The sequence below is a fragment of the Triturus cristatus genome, chromosome 6, assembly GCF_964204655.1.
Source record: "Triturus cristatus chromosome 6, aTriCri1.1, whole genome shotgun sequence".
Lineage (NCBI taxonomy): Eukaryota > Metazoa > Chordata > Amphibia > Caudata > Salamandridae > Triturus > Triturus cristatus.
The window spans coordinates 1,831,788,399-1,831,814,256 of record NC_140589.1 but is presented as its reverse complement, the minus strand read 5'-3'; the positions used below and the strand labels follow the sequence as shown (position 1 = coordinate 1,831,814,256).

General features: G+C 50.0%; 1 protein-coding gene across 2 annotated transcripts in view; it reads right to left on the bottom strand.

Moving 5' to 3' along the window:
* TMEM214 (transmembrane protein 214) overlaps positions 1–25,858 on the bottom strand; it is a 390,212-nt gene that overhangs the window by 29,589 nt on the left and 334,765 nt on the right. Inside the window, exon 16 of one of the 2 annotated variants that reach the window (XM_085613232.1) lies at positions 2,002–2,153. The exons of the other annotated variant lie outside the window; for it this stretch is intronic. Within the exon in view, the coding sequence (XP_085469358.1) occupies positions 2,002–2,153 (152 nt within the window). The remainder of the gene's footprint in view (positions 1–2,001; positions 2,154–25,858) is intronic. 2 annotated transcript variants of the gene reach the window in all.

The window sequence follows — 25,858 nt, the reverse complement described above, 5'->3', positions numbered from 1 at the left end:
ATATATATATATATATATATATATGCACACTTTTTTTATTGATTGATATATAATTTTAACTTAAGTTTATTTATTTTTATTATTTAGGGGAGACATCCCCCAATACCCCCCATTTTTTAATGTTTCCCTCTGCTATGCCCTGCTCCAACCTCCTGTCCGCCACAAAAACATTAAACAAAGCCAAATAGCACTTGCATACCCAAAAGCTATTTGGATTTGTCAATGCTTTTTTGGGCTATACCGCATAGCACCACGGACTGCCATGCAACATGGCTTAAAGAGGTAAAACAAAAAATCGCTATGACGTAGTCAACGCTGGCTGCATCATAGCACCTATTTTCCTTTCCTTTAAGCCTAAGCTGCTGTGCAGCATATCTAATAAAACACTGACAAAGCCAATAGATCTTACATAGACGAAACCTATTGGCTTTGCCAGTGCTTGTTCCTGTAGCCATGCATGTGCCTTCAAGTTTTGAATTGGCAGCAAGTGGTCTCGGTCAGTCAATGAGACATCTAAAAAGGTATCCCACCTTTGCAAATTGAGGGCCGTTTTGAATATGTAAAGACATACCGTTTGCGTTTTACAAGGTATGGGACACTCCATGCAGTTGTGTTTACTGCAGGCAGTGCTTGTGATAATAATATCAGGGAAATCAACAGTAAAAACTGGCCCACCAACCCATTAAACAGGCAACAAACAGCCAAAAAAAACCCGCCTGAAAGACCAGCCTGATGGCCCAAAGGACAGTGAATCTGTGTCTCCCCTGCAGCCTTTTGACACGTGAATGCACTTAACACCTCGTCAAGTCCTTTCAAGCAAAAGGGTTTATAACGGTGTTAAATGCATTAGCATATTTACTTAAAGAGCTGCATTGTTACATTGTCATCCTGAAGGGCCCAATCAGAATACTGATGGAACACCAGCAGGATCTCGTTTCAACTGGATTCCTTCCCCTTTTGCAGTGCGCACGATAATAGAAAACTTCCTTCCACGCTGCTGCATTCCTTTCAGGTCGAGGCTGGGTTGCGCAGGCGCTGCTGCAAGGCATACTGTATTAGAGTATGGGCTTGAAGCCCCACCTACTCTCTGCCCATATTTTTAATTGGCTTATGTTAATACCCTTCGTAAACGCTGGCTTTTGATTCATTAATAAGCTTGTTAGTTCCTCCTTAGTACTGCCGTGTATTCATTTGTAACCTCCCATTAGGACTGGGCGTTTCACTGTGTCTTTACTGTATAGCTCATATTAGCCCTGAACAAGAACTCTTTGCTTAATTAATGACGATGCTGTTGCACAGCGCCCATTTTATCATAAATATACATATATATATATAAATATACATATATATATATATATATATATATATATATATATATATATATATATATATATATATATATATATATATATCCATGGACACCGCGCATGATGATGTTGCACGGCGCCCATTAGAGCATTATTTCTTTTTCAAACATATGCAAAGGCGCAACGTATAATCACGGCGCCCGCATAATTTGATAAGCACGGGCGCTGCGCAAGCATTTACAATCCAATAGGTCTCGCATTTGAGAGAATTTGAGCGACTGGCATTGTAAATGACAATGGGTTTTATTTACATGTTAGTTTTTAAAATGTAAATAAAAGGCATTGTCATTTACAATGCCAATAGCTTAAACTCTCGCAAATGCAAGACCTATTGCATTGCAAATGCTTGTTAAATGAGCAGCTGGAGAAGTCTTTCTCTACATGCCTTTATCTGCTGTGCGCTCTTGCAGAGGTGCTGGGCGCTGTGAAAGTGTAAGGTGCGCATGCACACACCTTACAGGGAACATAGGTCCCGACTACTGAGGTTCACTAAGTTGCTCTGCCATCAGTGTCACCCATTTAGAATACTGACATTCTATCCGATACAGTGTAATGGTTGGAAATACTTCAACAGATGAAGACACTGAATACAATGATCCATAAATACTATTTTAGCAAGAAATGTACAACTCACTTGCACGAGTCTAAGAAATGCTTCCACCATCTCTCTACGGCATCTTCTATATACTGGATGCTAGGGAGTATGTACACCTGGTGAATATATAGTACAAACTCCCTCAGGTACTCTAAAACATGTATCAGTGAATCTGGAATCCTAGACTGAAGCTGGGAAATAAGGATAAGCACATATGTTAATTGAAATAAGAATTCTTTAGTATATACATCTAATTAAGAAGGATGAACTAGAAACAAATAGAAATTGAAAGTACATGGGATAAAAAGAGCAAGTAACACCAGTCATGTCCAGTAAAAAGCAATTTGCAACACTCGCAAGTACATTTCTTCCTTTACTCCCCAAATTTATTTAAAATCCTCACACCTCTCAAATGGCTATGCAGGAAAATGATACTGTAAACACAAATAACAAACAAATCATTCAGAGGGAAACACTATCCCGCTTAAGATATAGGAGTTTCTGGAGTACATTCAAAGACCAATTTGAAGATTTTGCTGACTAGTTCCTTTATATCATAAAGCATCCGTCTTCACAAATGATCAATTATTCTTCTCTCTGCATTGTGACCCTTTCCAAGAGAAACTGAGGAAGTAAGGACAAAGCTATGTCCTCTATACTGAATTTCCCTTAACACTGGTAGCCTAGAGGTGTTGTAGGGGTTGCTCGGCCCCAGTTCAAAGTCCCATTCGATTTCGCCAGTCATTTTACTACAGTGTTCCGACGCTCAGTCGGGGCATGCCCCCCTCCTCTAAGAGGGGATCTGAATAGGGCCGGATCACGTCCACGCAGTGGGCGCACCTAAGGCAAGTCCGTCTGCGCCCGGACCTGTTCCACCGCCAGGACCCCCGGAACTTTCCTCCCACATTGACCACCGCATCAAATACTGAGGTGAGGCTCTCGTCCCGCTGCGACTCTCGCGCTACCCTCATTGTATCTGCCTATATCTGAATTCGCTGAAGAACTCTTCAGCGCTGATATGTCTAAACTGTAACAAAGCTATTTTAAACCCGGCCCTATGCCCATGTACCAACTCACATGACCAGACCCCGGCTAAAAATAGAGGAACTACACTGCATCTTGCATTAAGACCTGCTTCCTGCCCAAACACAAGTTCGAATTAGCAGACTTGATCGACAACGAACACTTAGATACCTTTTTTTATCACTGAAACTTGGGGAGAGGAGTCCTATAAACCAGACTTAGTGGTAGCCGTTCCCATGGGCTATTCACTCTTTAGGTTAGACAGGCAGTTAAAGAGAGGTGGCGGTCTAACTCTAATATATTTAAACAAATTTTAGTTGGTTATTCATTTGAAAATTGAGCAATTGCCCTACAAAGACCTGTAGGGGGCAAAGAAAATGGATTGATATAGCTGAAGTCCCAACATTTTGAGCATTTTCAAACACCTGCCAAACATGCTAGTGATACAACTTACACAAACTGCAGACAATGCTGAATCTCAAGACATGATTATATGATATATCAAAATAACAATCTATTTTTCATATGATGCGGGATTGTCCGGTCAGTGAGCATTGGGAATATGGGGTTACCGTCGGTGGAGATATTTAAACTGTATCAGTCGATATCGGGTAGAGACCGCCGCGCCCCGTGGGCTAGCAATGGCCTCAGCCCAGTCGTCGTCCGTCATGACAGGAATGTTGGCTTGCCACGCAAGCCTTGTCTTGTATAGCGTTGTCTGTGTGTGGGTCGGCAGGGTCTGGTATATTTGCTTGATCTTGTGCAGGCCCAAATCTCCCATCAGCAGACGGCCCTCTAATGGGTGGAATTCCGGAAGGGACTCAAGCGTGCGGATCTGGGGAGTCAACGCATGACTGAGTTGGAGGTATTTGTAGAATTGTGTTTTGTGTAATGTAAACTCGTCTCCTGTAGTTGCTGGAAGGACTTCAGTGTACTGCCCCGCATCACATCGCCAAGGATCGATATCCCCATTAGATCCCACTCCCGGAACACCCCACCTCCCCCACCGGGCAGCCACTGCACGGAGGTATGTACCCTGCCATACTTGGGTTGTCTGGGTCAGCGTCCTGCTCCAACCCATCTGTTGGACTGTAGTCCGCCACAGCTGTATTACGACTTTACCTGCTGGAGGTAAAAAAATCTAGGTGCGTGGCACTATACAGGAGTTGGAAGAGGGGAGTTTGTTCCATTGCCGCATGCTCGATTGCGTAGGCCGGTTCCGTGAGTGAGTTATACCACCATTCGTTTACCACAAGTAGATGGGATGCCGCATAATAAGAAATATCTGCTGCCGCAATCCCCCCTCAGTATGTGGATTGGATGCATGTGCGGAGTGCAACCTTGACTGCCCCACCCTTCCAGAGGAATTTGTTTTGTATGGCCTTGAACTGTGCCAACCAGGAGCGTGGAATGTTATATGGGAAATTTTGGAGGCAATATAGAATCTGAGGTAGCGATACCATCTTGAAGATAGCCGATTGCCCGTAAAGGGACAGGGGAAGAGAGGACCATATTGTCGTTTCACCGTTCAGGCCTGCCATCAATGGAGTGATATTACGGGCCCATGAGACTTTGGGGCATGGTGACACAAAGATGCCCAGATATTTGAAACCGTCTGTCACGTGGGACAGATGCGATGCCCAGGACGTGCACCCTTGGTGACCGCACACTGGGAAGAGCAGAGATTCAGCAGGGTTTGTTTGTAAACCTGAAGTTTCCCCGAACACTGAGGATTTCCAGTATGCGGGCCCAGAGATCCATGGGTCTGTCGTAAAAAATAAGATGTCGTCCGCGTATAATGCGATACGGTCAGATCTCGATCGAGACCACTCAAAGACCCGGAGCACCGGGTCGCCCCTGACCCATGCCGCTAGTGGCTCAACCTCAAGGGCGAACAACAGGGGGCAGCCCTGTCTAGTGCCTCTTTGGATAGGGAAGGGATCTGAGCGGTGCCCGGCTATGCGTACAGACGCTGTTAAGTTTGTATATAGCAGGCGTACATAAGCTATGAAGCGTGGGCCAAAGTTAATCGCCTCGAGCTTGAAAGCGGTATACCCAACTAAGGGAGTCGAAGTCTTTGTCGATATCGGCTAGTAGCATGGCCGCTGGTCGACCCAGCGCTGGGGCTGCTGCCATAGCGTTGTGTACTCTCTGGATGTTGTCGGGTGGCTCTTTGGAGCATGAATCCCGAATGATAGGGATGGATCAGATCTAAGACACATGTGCGCAGGCGGTCGGCAAGGCCTTTCCCTAATAATTTAGGCTCAAAATTGATGAGGGGAAATGGGGCGATATGAGGAAGGGTCCTCCGGGGGGTGTCCGGGCTTGGGAAATAGGACTATTTCCGCATGTCGCCAATCCTGGGGCAACATGTTTTCGTCCAGGGCCTCCTGTATTGCCGCCAATAGATGGGGGCCTAAGAGGTGTATATTCAGCCGCAGGAATTCCATAGGGAATCTATCTGAACCAGGTACCCGTCCTGGATGTAGTGCATTGAGGGCTCCAGTCAGCTCGTCTACAATGATCGGGCCTCCAATTGTTTGCACATGTGGTCTGTAAGCTTCCGCAGTGGAATATCTGTCAGGAATTCTGCAATGAGATCCGCAGAGATCTGCTCGTGACGTGTGTATAGGGCTGTGAAATGTCGTTCAAATTCTCTGGCCACACTCCTTGCGATGTGTGTAAGGTCCCTTCCGCGTCACGAATCGTGGGGACAATCGCTGGAGCTTTATCAGCCTGGCAAAGCCGGTGGAGCATTCTGCTAGATTTGTCTCCCAATTGGTATATCCTGTGTTGTGATGCCTCCCAAATTTCTTTGACTTCTCCCATTAATTATTGCTGTAGCTCCTGTTGCGCCGGCCGCAGGTTGCTCAGTATAATAGGGCTAGGGTCGCGGTTGAGTTGCGAAGCCTCTAGGGCCGCCAGCTCCTCGCGCAGTGTGCGTTTTTCCTTGGTGTGATAGCTGATTTTGACGCCGCGGACAGTGGGTTTTAAGGCTTCCCACAAAACACACCGGGATGGAGCAGAGGGGCTGTTTGTGACCAGATACGTGGATATTGCCGTGTGGAGCATGTCTCGATAGTCTGGACACTGACCGTGCCAGGGGGACAGGAGCCCACGAAAGGGGGGCTTGCGCGAGCATGTGTGGAATTGTAGGGCGACCGGGGAGTGATTGGAAAGCCCGCGAGGATGGTGAGTTATCTGGGAAAATCTGTGAAGGAATATACGAGGGACGAAGAAATAGTCTAATCGAGATTGTGACTCATGGACTGTGGACAGATATGTATAGCTGTGTTCCGTGGGGTGATATTCCCGCCATATGTCCGCCCAGCCCAGGGTAGATACCAGTAAGCTCAATTTAGTGGGACCAGGTGGCGGCTGGCAGTCAGCACTATGTTGTCGGTCCATTGGCCCCATTGTGTTATTCCAGGCGCCCCCTAGAAGGGTCAAACCCTCTGGCAAGTCACTCCAGAAAGCTGGTCTATGAAATTTGTCCCCAGTGGGGGAGGGGCATATATGCTGCCTATTGTGACCTGTTCACCATGCAGCGTGCCTGTGACGAATATGAATCTGCCCCCGGGATCGTTCCTGTGAGCTATGTGTTGATATTGGACCCTTCGGTGTATTAAGATGACCACCCCCCCCAGGAGCCCCTGGTAAAGATAAAAACCAAATCGGGCAAGACGTACAAGTTACTTACCTCCGGTAACGATGTATGTGGTAGAGGATTCTAGCCGAAGATTCCTTAATGTAGAATTATCCCCAGGTGTGAGACTGGACCCAGAAAACGTTCTTGCCCAGCATCTCTGCGCACCGGGGGGCGGCGCTTCGCGACTCCGCCCTGACGTCTTCCGCGGGCGTGACGTCAGCGAGGTAACATAAGCCCTACCCTGGCACGCTGACATCAGTTTGCTTCGGAGAACTTTTCCACGCCACAACAAAACTGAGGAGAGCATGGGGGGGAGGGGGGAGGGGGGAGAGGGAGGAAGAGAGAAAGAGAGAGCGAGAGAGAAAGAAAGAGAGCGAGAGAGAAAGAAAGAGAGAGAGAGCGAGAGAGAGAGAGAAAGAAAGAGAGAGAGAGAAAGAAAGAGAGAGAGAGAAAGAAAGAGAGAGAGAAAGAAAGAGAGAGAGAGAAAGAGAGAGAGAAAGAGAGAGAGAGAAAGAGAGAGAGAGAGAGAGAGAAAGAGAGAGAGAGAGAGAAAGAGAGAGAAAGAGAGAGAAAGAGAGAGAAAGAGAGAGAGAGAGAAAGAGAGAAAGAGAGAGAGAGAGAGAGAGAGAGAAAGAGATAAAGAGAGACTGCAACCACAAACCACACAGTTAAGGGCCACAATTCCAGAACAGAGGAGTAACAGCAATCCACCCCCAGACTCCACTGTCAAGGAGGGCCACACAACCCCCAAAAGGAGCAGAAGGCCAAAGGGCAGGCAAAAGAATCCCCAACGCAGGAGACCTCAAGAGGATCAGAAACTCCATCCCAACAGGGGGAAAAAAGAGAACAAAAGGAGGCCCCTACACTGGAGAGAAACCAGCTAGGGGGAAGCAAAGGCACACAGAAATCAACCCTCCCTGCATCAAAAGAAAAAGAGGGGGGGGGAAGGAACAATCAAGCAGAACCGGACAACCTGTCTGGAAATAAGCTAAGAGGACATCCACAGAAGACAAGCCACCCAGAGGGAGGCGAGTGCAGAAAACCAAGCTGACGGACCTCGCAGAACGGGTAGGAACGGGCGGGTCGTGAAGGAATCCGCGGCTAGAATCGTCTCTACCAGATACATCGTTACCGGAGGTAAGTAACTTGTACATCTGATAGAGACTACCAGCCGCAGATTCCTAAACGTAGAATAGATACCCTAGCCATACCCAGAAGGGAGGCGGGCCTGCGAGAGAGCCTCCCCAGCAGGAGAGACACAGGGCCCCAACCCCAATGCCACAGGAACAAGAAGCGAAGGCCAAGAGATCCCAATACCAAGAGATCCCAAGCCCAACTAAGGGAGACTCGCCAAACACCCCGCAGGGGCAGACAATGCCCGAAGGGCCTCAAGGAACAAAAGAACCACCTCGAATCCCAGGGAGAAGAGGTAGAACCGGAGGCAGGGCCCGCCGTAAGTAGCACACAAGTGATAAGAAACAGTCGAACACACCTCAGCCGCAAACAGCGGACAAGGCAGGAATGGTCCCACCGCCAATAGCGCAGGAGGAAGAAGAAAAGCAGAGGTGCACAAAGCCCCAGCGGAACCAGAGGCAGGGGCACAAGGGAACACATCAAAAGGCCACGACGGTGGACCAGAACAAGCAGGCATGCGCAGTCAGCAGCAGGCAACACCATGGAGTAGTGCACCAGAACAAGCCGGGCGCAAGCCGAAGGCAGAGGCCAGGGAGGGCCAGGACACAGGCCAGGGAGGGCCAGGACACACCCCAGAGGGGCCGGTCCAGAACACACACTAACCCTCGAAAGAAGCGTGACCAGACAGAAGAGAAAGACACGGAGGACGGGCCCAGGCCGTCAACCGGAACACAGAAAGCAAAGAAAAACCAGTCCCTCTGGAAAACCAGACAGAGGAGCAGGCCCAAACGCCAGACAGAAGGGCGAATCGCCACAATACGAAGCCGAAGACAGTAGGCCAGACTTTTCAAGCGACGTATCAAACCTGGAGAGGGACAGACCTGGGCGCAACGCAAGCTGCACCAAGATAATTGTCAAAGAGACCGCACCCGCGATATACCTTGACGCCAAGAGAGCAAGGGACCCGAAAAGGGTGACCACACCGCCCCAACACATGATGGAGCTATATAATAGCTACATGTACCCCACTTAGGGTAAGCTATGTCCCAAGAAAACATGGGAACACCTCTTAGGAAAAAATTCTGCAGCAGAGGACAAACAGAAAGGCCTGCAGGTAGAACCGCAGATGGCTTGCCAAGCAGCCAAGCAAGAAAACATAAAAGAGGGCCAATCTCAGGACCTACACGGCTTACCAACAGCCAAAACCACAAAACAATGGGAGAACACCTACCAGAACACAGCAGAGGACCGACATCCAGGTTTACTGAGGGGGAGGAGGAGGACGAAGCCCCGCAAGGAACCGTTGAATAGCAGAATCCGCAGGGGCGTGAAACAAAAGAGTGCCATCGAAAGGGAGGTCAACCAGACGCTCCCTAACATTCTCAGGGAAAACACTATCCCTCAGCCAAGCATGGCGACGGAGGGCTTCCGAAGAAGCCATAGAGCGACCAAGAACCTCAGAAACATCTAGAGCCGAGCAAAGAATGAACGCGGCCAACTCCCGGCCATCCAACACATGGGGACGCAGATCAGGGCAGGCACCCTCCTGAGAAGCACAAGACAGAAGGGACTCCGCGGAATCCCACAAGCTGGAAGTGGCTCTGGCCAACACACAAAGCGTGTTGAGCGCCCACAAGGCAGCACTGGAGGAGGCGAAGATGTTACGTCCCCATGAATCCAACCACCAGTCCTCCCGGGACAAAGGAGACAACACCGATGGTAAGGAGGGATAGGCAGTCTGCAGAACAGTGCCCCTGGTAGAAGGGTGGAAGGAAAGGCAGACAAGAGCATGCGGAGCAGGACGATGGCGGTGAAGAAGCGGCTGGGGCACCGGGTCCTCTGTGGCAGGACGCCCCCAGGCCCCCAAGAGAGAATTATGGAGCGAAGTTTCGAAGGGAAGCAGCAGCTCCCTTCCACCAAAGCCCTGATGGAGAATCTCGAGCAAATGATCCACGGGGACATGGGCAGCCGAGTCGCCCATGCGCAGAATCCCCGCGGCCGTGGAGACAGCCCAGGCAAAGGCAGCACTCGCCTCCGTAGGGCAACGCGGTGGGGAGAGCAATTCCTCCATGGACGACAGCTGTAAGCTAAGCCAGCCGTCCCCCAGCCCAACCGGAGGAAGAAAGGGCCAAGCTCGGAAAGGAGGAAGGTTGACAGACGAGTGGGGAACCTGAGGCGCCTCTGGGGAAGAGTGTGGGCGCGGGGATGGCGAAGAGCCCACCTTGGAAGACGCCGGTGAAAAAGCCACGACGTGGCGTCCCGTATCCGGGGAAGAAGAGACAAAAAGTTGCTGGAGAAGAGGGGGCCTCCGAAGATGAATCGACGACCCGACGCCGGCACGGCGCCCTGGAGTCTGCCACTGGCGCCAGCGCGATGTCGACGGGCGCTGAATGGGACGCCAAGACGACCTCCACCACCACCTGCGCAGCGGGAGAACGGGGGGGTCAGAGTGCCTAAAGAACAGCGCCGAAAAGGCGCCGACCCGTCCTCCGACGAGGCAGCCGCCTGTGTGGAGAGACGAGGGGGACCGGGGGACGCGCCCCAGCCCCTAGCTAGCCCCTGTGGCGCCGCCAGCCGCCTGAGCGGTGTCAGCTCGGCCTCGGACAAGGCCGCCTGCCCAGAGGACAGAGGGGGACTCGAGGACGAGCCACGAGTTCCGGCAACCTCCCGCGACACTACAGGGACCCCCACGGAGGTTTGCGGCGAGGCAGAGGCACTGTGGGTCGAAGGGGGGAACCCCGTAGGGCCGCACCCCGACGGCACCACATCTCCAAGACCTGAAGCAGAACCTGTCTGCGCCAGGGCCGGATCAGCCAGCGACTCCGCAGAAGGCCCCGCACATGGCAAGGGTTTTGCGGGCGTCTCAGGAAGAGGAGGAGCCAAGGAGGCCCTCCATTTGGACTCTGGTCGCCCCCAAGCTAGGTAGGGTGGCGACGCGCGAGGCCGCACGACCCGTGGAGAACCCGCGCCCCCCCACAGGGCGGGGACCTGGCCTCGGGGACAAGCTGCGACACTTACCAAGGGGCGAGTGACGCCCTTGCGGCCTCGGAGAGGGACGATGTCGGAGATGGAAGCAGCGGTTCTTGAACCCTTCCGTGGGGGACGGGCACGGTGACGCCGCCGAGTCATGGTGTTCCCCCAAACACCACATGCAAATGGAGTGGGGGTCTGTTGCTGACATCTGGCGCGCGCAAGACAAGCACGTCTTAAAGCCCGAAGGCATTCGCACACTGCTGCCAAAGAAAACACAAAGCGTGAAAAGAAGGCCTGGGACAGAATCCGGATCCGCGTGGCACGCGGAAAAGAAGGAAACTGATGTCAGCGTGCCATGTTACCTCGCTGACGTCACGCCCGCGGAAGACGTCAGGGCGGAGTCGCGAAGCGCCACCCCCTGGCGCGCAGAGATGCTGGGCAAGAAAGTTTTCCGGGTCCAGTCTCACGCCTGGGGATAATTCTACGTTAAGGATCTGCGGCTAGTAGTCCCTATCAGATATGGGGCTTTAGTGCCTAGGAGGTGGGTCTCTTGCAGAAGCAAAATATCAACCCCGTACCTTTTGGCTTGAAGTACCACGTTTTACTTTATTTAGGAGACCCCGGACATTCCACGAGACCACATTTAGATCCCCGAGAGGGGTCATTACACCTAACGTCATTATCCCTTATCTGTAAAGACATAGCAATTAAGGATTCGAAATCTGTATAGCATGTCTTCAGTAAACAGAACAGTTAACCTTAACCTACAATCCCTTAATAACCCACCTTCCCCCTCCCGACATTGCCATAAACAAGGAGCATCTGTCGCAGTGTGAGGCGCCCGACCCCCCAACAGAGGCGGCCCCGGACACCACTGCAAAGGCTCCCTACCCACCCATAAACCATAAGAACAAAGGGGGGCTCAGAGTGTCTTGGGCCCGGTAGTCCCATGGCCTGGCATCCAGCCCACTCGGAGGGAAATGCATGTGAAGCATCTTAGTTAACAGCAATCCATGTTAACTTGCGATCTGCTGCCAGCACTGTATCGTAAAGTTCAGGGGGGCCGCTCCGGACTTGGAAATTGCTTGTCTGATCCGGATCCATGTCGTCTCTCGGATTTGGTCCTCTAAGACCTGTTTTGTCGTTATCTGTGGGATGAGTCCGAGACCAGCAATTGTGGTGAACCTGCCCGGAGATGGGGGCATTTGTCTACCCATCCAAAGACAGCCTCAGGAGTGTCATAGAAATATGATTTGGAGTTGAAAATCACTCTCATCCTAGCTGGAAAAGCATATATTGCAGGTTCATGTCGCACAACTAGCGCTTCATGGCTGTGAAGGACTGGTGTTGCTGCTGGACCAAACATGTGTAATCCAGGAACACCATTATGGGCCGGGACTCATGTTGAATATATTCCCTATCTGAGCGGATTTTAATTTTCAACTGTAAGTGAAAGATGATAAAGAAACAGAAGCCCTTTTGGAAATTGTCAAGTGTCTAGGGTTCAATCAGATCATAATGGATACCACACATTTAGCAAGCCACACTTTAGATGGTCTTTTTACCAGTAGCCCTCATATTACAGTTATAAATGTATCTCCACTTATCTGGTATGACCACCATGCCATTATTTTTTTTTACATTAATAGTCTTAATAGACCACATCAACAATTCCAGATAGCAGATAGTTGAACCTACTGTATGCAGAGCCTGGAATAAATGAAACTGATATTTTACCCCAAATATTGGCTCATATTCAAGCCATACTCCCTTCTGATGCAGAGTTAGCATCTAATTACTATTCAGACTGGCTTAATGACAGTTTCCGCAATCTAGTTCCTCTTAAGTCCACATTCCCCAACAGGAAGGAACCTTCAGCCCCATGGTTTACTGAAGCCCTTAGGGTGGAAAAGCAAGCCCGAAGAAGGAAAGAAAGGAGCTGGAGGAAGCTCTACGACAGCCAAGAAAAAAATCTCATATAATTTAGCACTAACCAAGTATAAAAATCTTCTCATCAAAGAGACAAATAATTACTATACACAGTTGATTTAAAAGGCCTCCAACTCCACTAAGGAACTTTATTAGGTAGTCACCAAATTTAACTCAATTCCTAAGAACAATAAGACAATTCACAGTCAACAGTTTTGCGATACCTTAGATTTCACCTTTAAAGAGAAGGCCAATCACATTTTTGATAGATTTGATAATTCCAGCTATACAGCACCTAAGGAGCAGACATCCCAGTCAAAGAAAGATTAAAACAAACCCCTTCTCTGAATTTACTCCCACTTCTCCTGGTCAAGTGGCCGCTCTTCTTAAGGACGCTAAATCTGTGTGCCCAGGTGCCCATACGACCCCTACCACTCCCACCCCCCATGACACTCAAACTAGCACCAGAGATTAACGCAACAAATTGTCTGATATCTTTAACACAATGTTTTCCACAGGTGTGTTTCCTTCGGGATGGAACAGGATTCTATTCTCCCACATATATAAAAAATAACTACTCTCAGTTCAACTGACCCCAGTCTGCTACCGCCCTATATCATTCCTTTCCCAGCCCTCTAAAGTTGTTGAAAAAATCATTAACTTAGCACTGTATAAATTAATCCAGGCTAATCACATCCTGGACCAGACTCCGTGCGGGTGCAGACCAGGACACAGTACAGAAACTGCACTGGTCAAAGTGACGGGAGAGGTAAGGACCTCACTAGACAGAGGGGGATCTGCTGCCCTCATTCTCCTTGACCTATCAGCCATGTTTGATACAGTGGAAGACCCTGATCCACCGTTTAGCAGGGATAGAGATCAAGAATAAGGCCCTTTTCTTGCTTACCTCTTTTCTTTCTGATAGGACAAAAACTCTGGTGTTAGGTACATTCAATTCAACACCCTTCACTCTGCCATGCGTAGTCCCACAGGGATCCTCGCTGAGCCCAACTCTTCAATGTCTGTGTGTCTAAACTGGCCCCTGCCATTAAAAGTTTTAATTTGGATCTTACCTCCTTGCTGACGACACCCAATTGGCAGTCATAGCCTACAACAGCGACCCATCAGGACCTCTCTAATGTCAAGAATGGATCAAAGCAGTTAGCCTCTGGATGAGCAAACACTGCCTAGAGCTCAACTCGAGGAAAACAGGCGATGATATTTGGGAACCTTGTTCCTCCCTGGTCTCCAACTTGGTGGCCAGAACTGCTGGTCAAGACACCCATGGGTAATCGCGTACTTTATACAGCTTTTTAACATAATCCGAGACGCTTCACTAGATCATGACCTCTCCCCAGTACCCTTATTGGCTTTATGTCCAATCAGCTAGACCAATGATTCTTAACCTTTTGACTTCTGTGGTCCCCCACTTAATCATTACTGGGACCTGGAGACCACCAGTGAATCATTATCGGAATCTGAGGACCTTCACTGAGTCATTGTGCATATTGTAATCTGCTTATATTATTGAATATTCTAAGAAGTCAGGGACCCCATAAATAGGCTTCGTGGACTGCCAGGGGCTTCCGGACGACAGGTCAAAAACCACTCAGCTTGACATTTTGTATATCTTACCGTTTTTACAGTGCAAGTATTTTCTTTACTACAGCCACAACATTTAATACTGTTCACCTACCTTATTGTGCAAAGAGAAAACCTTTCAATAACAATTGCCTAAAGTTCTCTCTGTATTCGGACAGTGATTCTGTTAAGTTTCCTTCATCTTTTATACATTTTGAGATAATCCTTTCTCAGCCTCCTATACACTTTATCTCCTTAGAACAGCAAACCTGTTACTCACCTTCGATAAAGCCTTATTTGGTAGAGACTCTATACAGCCACAGATTCCTTACCTTAGACTATTTCCCAGGTGTCAGACTGGATTCGGAAAATCTTGAGCAGGATCTCAGTGCTCCTGTGGATGGCCCCGAACGGCTCCATGTCCGTGCTGGATCGGACATGCACAGTGCCTGTATAAGGTCCCCCCAGCGTGCTGACCTCAGTTTCTATGCAACTGTTTCCACGCTAGAAGCATGGAGCCACGCTAAAGTGTTGTAACTAGGGGGGCGTGGCCGAGCCGTGCCGCAAGATGGCCGCCGTGTAACGGGGCTCTGCCGGCCGAGCACAGAATCCATCGGCCCATCCGTATTATGCCTTCCTTTTCCGTGCTGGAGAGGTCCGGCGGGAGGAGCCTGGCCGCTAGTGACCCGAACGCAGCTTTCGCGGCCGAGATTGGTGGCGGAACTCCGGCGCGATAGCCCCTCGTTGTGCCTGCGGTCTTCATGCGCCGCGCTGGGCGGCAACCTCCGCTACGCAAGTCCCTGGTCGCAGGCCGGGGGCCTGATGCACTAGGCCGTGACGACCGGCGGGGCTGGGTCTGGCTTGCATGCACGGATCGGGCGGCTGCGACGAGACTCCTTGCACACTGAGAGCTGGCTGACGCATGGATTCGACAGGGGAGAGTGTCGAGCTACATTCCGAGCGGAGGGGGCCTGACAGATGGTGAAACACCCTGCTCTGCTGACTCCACGAACGCTCCCACTGACGGGAGAAAATGAATACAACATGAATACAACACTCTGGGGGTAAGAAACGATCGACCCCTGCTGGCGAGCTGACCCTGACTGACCACCCACGAAAGTACCCTTTTTGGACCACGGGCATCTGCTGACGGAGAGAAGGGCGCTGTTGCTGCGGGACGGGGGTGAAGGACCATTCGCGCAGGGACTGCCCACCTGCCACACTAAACTTGTTTCCATGCCGGGCTTTGCGCCCACGGCGAGGGCTGCCCAGAGGGCCACGTAAAGGTGCGAATCGAGGGCCTGCGCGGCTCGCAGATTTGGTATAGGGCCGGAGCCTGACACGACACATCGAATTCATCCCCTCCCCTGGGGGCCCTCCTGGGGTGATTCCCCCGCGGCAGCATGGGGAAGCCGGACACCAAGCAGCGAAGACTACATTTTGAGAAACAGAGCGCACAGAAAATTGCGATGGAAACGGCGTCACAGACGGTGGTTCCTGAAACGCAGATGGAACCCACGCAGGACGACGACATAAAAAGCATGTTTCGAGACCTTAAGGGCTGCCTTAAGGAGATTGACAGCAAACTTGACTCCATGGCTCAACGAATGGACGGCATCTCGCACAAAGTCGATCAACACGAGGAAAGACTCACAGCGGCGGAGGCGCGGATTGCTGAATGTGAAGAAAGCCACAGCGACACCCAGGAAAAATTGCTCCGCATGGATAAGATCCTGGAAGTGATACGGGGCCGGAATGAAGATTTGGAAGCCCGCTCCCGCAGAAATAACGTTCGCATTATTGGGATTGCGGAATCCACAAACATTGGTACTATGGAGCAGTTCGTGGAGGGGATGTTCCGAGAATTGTTTGGAATGGACCTATCGGCCATGTTCCTGGTTGAACGCGCACACCGAACGCTGGGCCCACGCCCGGTGCCGGGGGCGCCGCAGCGCCCGATCCTTGCCCGCATTCTAAATTACAGAGACAGAGACACAATCTTGAGGCTGTCCCGTGAAAAAGGTGAGCTCACTTTCCAAAACATGGCCATCTCTCTGTATCCTGACTTTACACAAGCTGTACAGGCTGCAAGGCGTTAATTCCTACCGGCTAAAAAGATCTTCCAAAAAGTGGGCACTAAATACGCCATGCTATACCCCGCCAAGTTGAAGATTCAGAACAAGGGGAAACCGATGATCTTCACGGAGGCCACGGAAGCGCTAAAATTTGCACGACAAACAGAGGGCGCAGCGTGAGAGGCGTGACGATCGAGGGACACCCCTGGCGGGCCAGCTGAGTGACATTGAATAGAACAGCGAACCATCCTGAGGAATATGCTCGCCTGCGGTGTGGAGGGCCACCAGGCAGTTCGGCCGATGAGTATATAACATTTCAATTACTTTTGTTGTCCTGGGGACTGGAGCATACTGGTGATGCCAGGAAGGCCGGCAGGGGTACTTGTACAAGGTGCAGAACCTATTTCTGATCCTAGTCGAAGCACCAGTCACATACGGGGAGGGCGCGGGATCTGACCTGCTATATTTCGACAGACTGCGAACACGGAAGGCGTAATTGTTCGGCCACCCTGTCTTTTTACGATGGGGAAGTGTGCCGGTGACCCTACGCCCTCACAGGGATAATTCCCATGATACTGATGCAGGAACGTTATTGTAGGGTTGGTTTGGGGGGGGGGGGGCAATGGATCTCAACCTGATTGGGGGGTTGGAGTGGGAGGTGGGGGGGTATGTTTATTACTGGTTTGCATTGTTTCACTGCAGCATTTTCCTCCACAACTAACTGATACTACAGCGCTATTGCCAGCCGACGCTCTGTTGCTGTTGGGTGCGAGACACACTACACGATGGCCCTTAACACGTGCCTCACCCCTGGTGCCGAGGTTAGCCACTCCGCTGCGTAGGATACATCCCTATACATTTCCCTGACCGCGCTGCGTTGCCTGACATGGAATATTCGCGGTCTCAATGATCACCGCAAGATACGCTTGACCCACGCGCACTTGACTAGACACCATATTGACATATGTTTCTTACAGGAAACCCATTTGACGAAGGTAGCTGGGGAGAGACTCCGGAATGCCAGATGGGGCGAAATACACACCTCCGGCTGCTCTAGCTACTCCCGTGGAGTGGCTGTACTGATTCGAAGGGGCCTGCCCTGGCAAACGTTTAAGGTGCATGCCGACCCAGAGGGGCGATACATCATACTGCTGGGGAAACTATTCCATATGCCGCTAACACTTAACACTTATGGCCCCAACGCGGACGATCCGGATTTTTTCCGGCACGTCTGGCATCAGGCGCAATCATTGGGCGAGGTGGCATACATTTGGGGCGGAGATTTTAATGCAGTGCTTTCACTGGAGCTTGACAGAGAGGGGGCTGCTCGCACACATCACCCACACGCGGCGGGTCTTCTCCGTAGCCTCATGGAGGACTATAATCTGTTAGACTCGTGGCGAGTGTTACACCCTGCGGTAAGGGAAGGTACCTGCTTCACCCTGCACAGGGGGGCCTGGTCCAGATTAGACTTTTGGCTCCTAACCCCGCAGGTTCATGCATGGGTGTCTGGGGTACATCACAGAGCGCGCACTTTATCCGACCACTCCCCAGTTGAACTGGTACTGCAGGTCCCCAAACCATATGTTACACCGTTCACATGGCGTCTGCCGGCGCAGGCCCTGATGGACCAGGTGTTTCGCGAGGACGTACACCAACACATTCTCGACTATTTTGAGCTGAACACGAACTCTGTGACGTCGGTGGGCACCCTGTGGGATGCGTTCAAGGTAGTGATCAGAGGTCACTGCATCGCGGGGCAGGCCAGAGTATTGAAGGACATCAGACATACGCTCAAGGGGCTGGAAGACCGCCTACATGCCCTGGAGGTGCAGTACTGCTCGGACCCCTCGGCGACTGTGTTGGCGGAAACGCGCACCAAACTCACGGCCTACCAGGCCGAGGCGGATCGGGAGCTTACATTTTTGCATAAACATGCGACAGCCCGCCGGTATGGGGAAGGAGATCGTCCGGGCAAAACGCTTGCCCACCTGCTACGATCGCAAAGACCTGCCCCATATATCACCTCAGTCGAAACCCCGCAGGGAGACCATGCATACACACCTCCAGATATCCTAGATACGTTTCGGACTTTTTACAAAGACCTGTACCGTTCCCGGGGAGCACCTCCGTTGGAAGACCTGTCTAGTTACTTTGACACTGTACAGCTGATCTGGTTCAATGCACACCAGAAGGGTTACTTTGATCGTCCCTTCGCGATAGAGGATGTCAAAGAAGCAATAGGGTCCTTGGCGGCTGGAAAAGCGCCGGGGCCTGATGGCCTGCCAGCGCAGTTTTATAAGGAATACGCGGATATTCTTGCCCCCAGACTATTAGAAGTGTACGCTGAGGCAGTAGAAGCGGGTATACTCCCTGAGTCGATGAGAGAGGCTATCATCATTGCTCTCTTAAAGCCGGATAAAGATGCTCAGAAGTGCGACTCCTATAGGCCATTATCTCTAATTAACACTGATGCGAAAAATTTTGCCAAAATGCTGGCGGTGCGGTTACAGCCGGTGCTGCCCCTCATGATCCGCCCGGACCAGTCGGGATTTGTACCAGGCCGCTCCACGTCTCACAATCTTCAAACCCTCTTTGGGGTTCTGCACTATTTGGCCCCACACGTACGGGCCGCAGCGGTGCTGCTGGACGCCACTAAAGCGTTCGATTCCCTGGAGTGGGGGTTCCTGTTTCCTCTGCTGCAACGTATGGGGTGAGTGAGGCTTTTATTAGCTATATCAGATTGCTCTACACTACCATCACCGCCCGGGTGAGAGTGAATGGGCTTATCTCTGCACCTTTTGTCATTGGAAGGGGAACAAGGCAGGGTTGCCCCCTGTCACCCCTGCTATTTGCTATCGCAACCAAACCCCTGGCAGCCCGTATTAGACAGCACCATGCGGCTAGAGGCATCGGTTTTTCGTCACGGGCACTGACCGTCTCGATGTATGCAGATGATATCACACTGTATGTGGTAGACCCACGGGAGAATCTCTCCCCCATGACGAGAGAGTTGATAAACTATGGCTTGCTGTCAGGAGTGACCATAAACTGGGAGAAGTCGGTTATTTTGCCTCTGACGTCCGGGACATCTCATTTTACTCCGGACTGCCCGCTGAAGTGGGCGACCGGACCAGTGCGATACCTGGGGATATGGATAAGCGCAGACATGCAGCAAATATGGACAGAAAATTATGGGCAGGTGCAGAGCTGGATAGAGGACAAAGTCAGCCGTTGGAAGCACTTGCCCCTATCATTGGCGGGCAGAATAGCTGTGGCCAAAATGGTTATCCTCCCTAAGCTCCTATACTTATTTGTCAACATCCCGCTGCCCCTGACTGCACGTTATCTGCACCAAGTGCGCTCACAGATGATAGAACTGGCATGGGGTGGAAGGCAGCCGAGGGTGGCCTGGGAAACCCTTACTCTCCCACAGCGACAGGGTGGCATGGCGGCGCCGGATTTCGCGCTGTATGCCTACTGTGCACAGGCGCAGTTCTTGCACTACTGGGCACACCCCACGTCGTTTCAGCCGCATGTGGCGATAGAGGCGGATAGGGCGGCCCCGTTGCCGCTCGCCACGGCCCTGTACACTCCACACAAGAGGAGATGTACAGAAATAGACCCGGTAAATGCGCTTAAGTGGGCCTGGGATGGGCTGCGACGTCGAGCCAAATTGGACCTCCTTTACACTAAATCGATACCCCTGCGCGGTAATCCCATGTGGCCCCCGCTGCAACACATGAAAACAGGGGAGCAGGCGGCTTCACGCGGCCTTCACACAGGAGGGGACCTCTTCCCGTGCGATACCTTCATCACGCCGGAACAGATGTGTGGTGCAGAGGGCCCGACAATGATGGACACGCTGCTTTACTACCAGCTGCGCCACACATGTCAAAAGCTGTTTCCTACGTTTCCGGCACCGCCGCCGGATTTGCTGGCCCTGGAAAATGTGCTCACTGGGGGCGTAAACTAATCTCCCGTGCGCATGCAGAATAGCCATCCCGTTGTTGTCCCTGCGGCGCGCGGCATGTGGGTTGCAGAATTGGGAGCCGAAATCACTGATGATCACTGGGACATGTGCTGTAGACTTCTTGAGACCTTGTCCCCCAATTACAGGCTCCGACTGATACATTTCAAATACATACATATGACGTATCGCACCCCTAGCCGGCTGCACCGCATGGGCTTAAGGGACACAGACAATTGTTGGCGCTGCAATGTGCGCGAAGCTACCTTTTTGCATATGGCATGGGACTGTCCCAAAGTGGCCTCCTTCTGGGCTAGTGTGATGGAGATAATTTGTACAATTACTGGCCTGCTGATCCCATGCACTCCGCAGACTACACTATTGGGCATCTTACCCATGATCAAGCCTAAACACCGTAAGCTACCGGCCATGCTCTGCCTGCTTGCCAAACTGCAGGTCGCAATACACTGGGGAGCAGCTACGTCACGTAGCGTTAGGGAATGGATTAAAAGTGCTGTATACTGCCAGACACAGCTCGCTTTATACTGGGAGCTCTTACCGGTGCGCTCGCGACCGAGGGACATATGGGAACCCTTCACACAATGGTTGGCGCAAACAACGCTTCAAGCACTGTAACACAGGGCTGCTTACTAAATGTGACTGGACAAAGACAGCAACCAGCTAGAGCATGAGACACGGCGGTTGACAACTGTGATGTGGTACTTGTGCGGGACGGGGGTGGGTAGGAGACGTATGGGCCAGGCGAATTTTATCAAGCACTAATGAGCTGGCATCTGTCAATCCTATTGATGTTGATCTGTTGGTTGGGAGCTGAATCGTCAATGCAATACCCTATGAATACTGCAGTGAATTTTATTGTTTTTGTTGTTCAAAATGCAAATAAAAAGAATTTAAAAAAAAAAAAAGTGTTGTAACTAGTGTGCCAGAACTACAGGCAGACAAGGACATTTGTAGGTGGAGAAGTTAAGTTCACAGATGGGGGGGATGGGTCAAGTATCTGCGATTAGATAGAGTCTACCAGATAAAACGTTACTGAAGGTAAGTAACTTGTTCATTTGATAAAGACTTATAGTCACAGATTCCTTACATTAGAATAGATACCAAGCCAATCTCTCCCCAGAGGAGGGTCTGCACGACACTAAGTAGTCCTGGAAGACCAAATTGGCGAAATGCGTATCACGTCAAACCAGACTGTTCAGGAAGCAATGGCCACGTAGCAGCTTGACAGATGTGCAAGACAGAGAGCCCTCAGGCTAACGCAGTGGTAACAGCTTTGGCTCTGGTAGAATGAACCCACAAGCCCTCTTGAGGTTGCGTCTTGGCCAGTGGGTAGCAGATCTTAATGCAGAGAACAATCCATCTGGAGATAGTCCTCTTCTGCACTGCTTTCCCTTTCTTTGTACCGGTGAAACCCACAAAGAGCTGATCATCCACCTGAAGTTCTTTGGTGCGAATGAGATAGGACAACGTTCTTTTTGGGTCCAGACATTGGAGCCTCTCTGTGGTGGGGTGGAACAAACATTTCTGGCAGTGTGATGCTGTGACCAACATGGAAAGGAGCCACTAGCTTCAGTAGGAAATAGGCACTGGTGCAGAGTTGGAAGGTTGAACAGATGGAGCCTGTAATTCGCTGACCCGCCTGGACGATGTAATGGCCACCAAAAAAACTGTTGTAAGTGTCAGGAGTCGAAGAGGACAAATATACATGTGATCCAAGGGGGAACACATCAGGTAGGGCAAACCCAAAGTAAGGTCCCACTGGGCACAAAAGTCTTGGGAGGAAATAGGTTCAGGAAATGCGTCACAACAGATAACTAACAGGGAGGGTTGAAGAGGACACGCTCCGAGAGGAGGAAGAGAAGAGAACACGCAAACACCACATATCCATGGAATGGGCACAAATCCTATTCCAGTTCAGTCAGCAAACCACACGTGCAGAGCCAGTCAAGGAATTCCCTGCCCAAACAGCATCCGACACACCAATAGGACCAGATGGCAGACATAACGAGTCGGAGCACACACCTATCAGAGACGCCCCATCACAGTCCACGCCAGAGCATAGCCCAGGGCTACGACAATGGAAGTAGTCGTGCCCCCATCCCACGTCAACACTAGCTAAAGTAGCCCCACCCACCTACCCAGTGGACCTACCTACTTCCCTCCCATCTGCACACAGACCCTCTCTCTCCCCGTTGAGCACAAACCAGTATCCCAGTTCAACACCCAGGTTCTAAGTTAAGGATACAAACCAGCATTTTAGATAACGCTAGTAGGGGACAGGGACCATTACTCACTCACTCGGGCAGAATACTAAGACTCCCACAAGCACCATGGGTAGACGTGGCTCCACAACTACACTATTGACCTATAGGCATATCCCAGGACACATACAAATACCATAGATAGCCTCAACATGTGAATAATACCGGGACTATGATGATATACTGTGGAAGCTAAGAAAGACAGCAATCACCAATGTACACTCAAGTGCCTAAATTGTCTCTGTCTACCTATGCATGTAACTCGAGAATGGAAAAATCTGTATGCTTCACTGTATCTTGAGTGTTAAAATTTAATTAAAAAAAAAAATTACACAAAAAAAAACACCAGATAACTTCAACAGGGAGGGTTGATCCGGCAACTGCAAGAAAGCAGATATGGCTTAAAAGATTCCCCTTAACTGTACACAGAGCAAAGCCTTGCCAGGCTAAGGACAACACGAACAAGAGCACTTCAGACAAGGGTGCAGATAGTGGATCAATAGGTTTGGAAGCAGACCAAGCCACAAACTTGTCCCAACTGCAGGCGTATACGGTCTGTCAATGGATGCCTGGCTGCCAAGTTAACATCACAGACCTTATGAGAGAGGTGAAATACCCTCAACTGTAACCGCTCAATCTCCACACATGAAGGTGCAGAATGCACTGGTTCAAGTGCAGAACCCTGTCCTGTTGCTGTGACTGGAGATTCTCCCGAAGGAGCATCCTGATCAGAGGACAGATGCTCATGCTCAGGAGTTTTGGATACCATACTCTCCTCGCCCAATCTGGAGTCACCAGGATTACTGGGGAACTCGGGGAAGCAGAGGTATTGGAAGAAAGGCGTATAAAAGCCCTGTATTCCAGTACAAGTGGAGTCTCCGAAAGCGAGCAGCTTTGGAAACTCCAACGCGCAGAAGAGCTGCCACTGTGCATTCTTGGTGGTGGTGAATAAATCTAACCGAGGTTCTTCCCAGTCCTGAAAGGGATATTGAGCCACCTCTGGATGCAGTCGGCATTCGTGGTCTGCGAGACATTGATGGCTGAGTTTGTCCACTTGTCTGAAAGTTGCAGTCATGTCCAGAGACACGGGGCCTCCTGACATAGGGTCCACAAACCCACCCCTGTCCTGTTTGTTGCAGTAACACATGGCAGTGGTGTTTCCGTAAACACCTAGACCAGCTTCCATTTGATGGAGGGCAGGAAAGTTTTCAATGGCAAGCGAATCAACCTCAGTTCCAGATGACTGATTTGAAGCAGAGTCTCCACCGGAGACCAGGGGCTTCTGATCCCCACCTCTCCCAGACGAACACTCCATCCCAGAAGCAATCCATTGGTCACCAGTGTCAGATCTCGATAGGGAAGGGAGAGGGGATCTCTACCACTGGCACAAACCCTATTCAATAGCCATCACTGAAAATCCTGTGCAGTTTCCTCTGATATCTGGACCTTATCGGAAAGGTTTTGTTGGTGCTGCATCCACATGGACGTCAGATCCCAATGTAGAGCCTGCATGTGTCACCTGGCATGTTTTATTAGCAGGATGCAGGAGCGCTTCAGACCCAGCAGCCTCAGAGTCAGTCTCACTGAGATCCAGGCATGGAAGTCATCAGATAGGTTCAAGTGTTCTTACTGCAAAGACCTCGAGAGTCAAGCAGTCAAGTTCAGTGATGGGAGGCTGGGATGAAATATTCTGCCCGACACTCTGGAAAGCAGATCTAACCTAATCGGTCTCTTGTGCGGTATACACTCCAGTTAAAGTATTTAACTCAAACATGTTGATTTGATACCCTTTTCCAAAGGAGACAACTGCTCTTGTCATGGGATTGTACATGTGGGCGCCCAGCCTGCCAGAGAGGCATCTGCTATTACAGTCTGTGAGAGGAGTGGAGCACAGCGGGGTACAACAGGCAGAATGCCCTTATTTCACCACCATCAAAAGGACTGCAGAGAATGTGACAGTAGATGTACTTTGTTGTTAAAATTCCCTGACTTCTGGCATCATAGATAGTCAAAACACTCTTGCATGGGTTACTTATGTAGCCTGGTATCCCAGATCAGGGAGAGGCATGAAGCTAATGATCCCATGAGGGACAACATCTGACAGAAGTGAAGGATACTGAAACAGTTGGAGTAAAAGGCACTTCTGATTTATTGAAAGCAACTTTGTGAGACAGTTTTCCTTTTTACATATCCTTCACAGCCCTTAAGTATCGAACTACATGTGTAAGCATTTATAACAATTTCTTTAACGTTAACTGAAGACCCAACTTGGAGAGCATGTCTACTGCAGGTCCCGAAGAAGTCTTGAAAAACAATCTTATAGGCATGGACAAGTAAACACTCCTTTTGCAGAGAAAAGAAGAAACTCTAAATATTAATAAAAAAAAACACTCTGGTAGCAGACTTCAGCCTAAAAGGATTATCTGTACTCGTAGTGTTACTTCTAAATTTTGAATCTTAGGAACGTACGACTCGTGCAGATGAGTAAATGAAAATAGGCATTGTGTGAATTTGGATACCACATCCAATCTCCCTACTGAAGAGGTGTGAAAATATAGATTTTATTTGTTTCCTTGTATCAAAACCTCCACTCCAAGGCACAAAGAAGAGGCGGCTCAACAGGCCGAACAAGCCACAGGTTAACTGTTTATTATACCAACCACGAGTAAAGTATCATGTGCAGGAATAACATCTTGAGTGTTTCAGTGATTTGCCTTCAACTGGACAGTAGAGTCCACTACTTAAGCCACACCCTTTTAAAGTGACATGTAAGAATAATCCTTAAATAAACTAGAATGTTACAGATTGGTTACGTAGCCCATTTTAGCTACCATTTTCAAGTTTTACCTTTTTTTAAAAAAACATTTTCTAAATGTTTCTGTCATTTATTTTATATCTTTTTACAAAGCTTTTTCTTTTAATAGAGAATTTCATTGTAAACAGTTTAGAACACAACATAACAAATGTCACCCTACGATAGTTTTGTACATCTTCAAATCTCTGATCAAATTCAAGAACCAAATGGGTGGCACAACCTTCTAAAGTCCCTAATTCGATTTTCTTTATACCCTACAACTCCATTTATTCAAAGTTAAACACAATGCTCTACCTTCTAATGGCATAACAGGGGCAAAGAGAGACATAAGCTAAACTCTCATGGATTATACATACATCAAGGCAACCTGTAATACTGGATAAAGGGAGACTAAAAATAATTGGTACAAAATCATGTTTACCCGCTCTCCCCCCCTCTGGTCCCATGGAGGGATGTAAATCATGC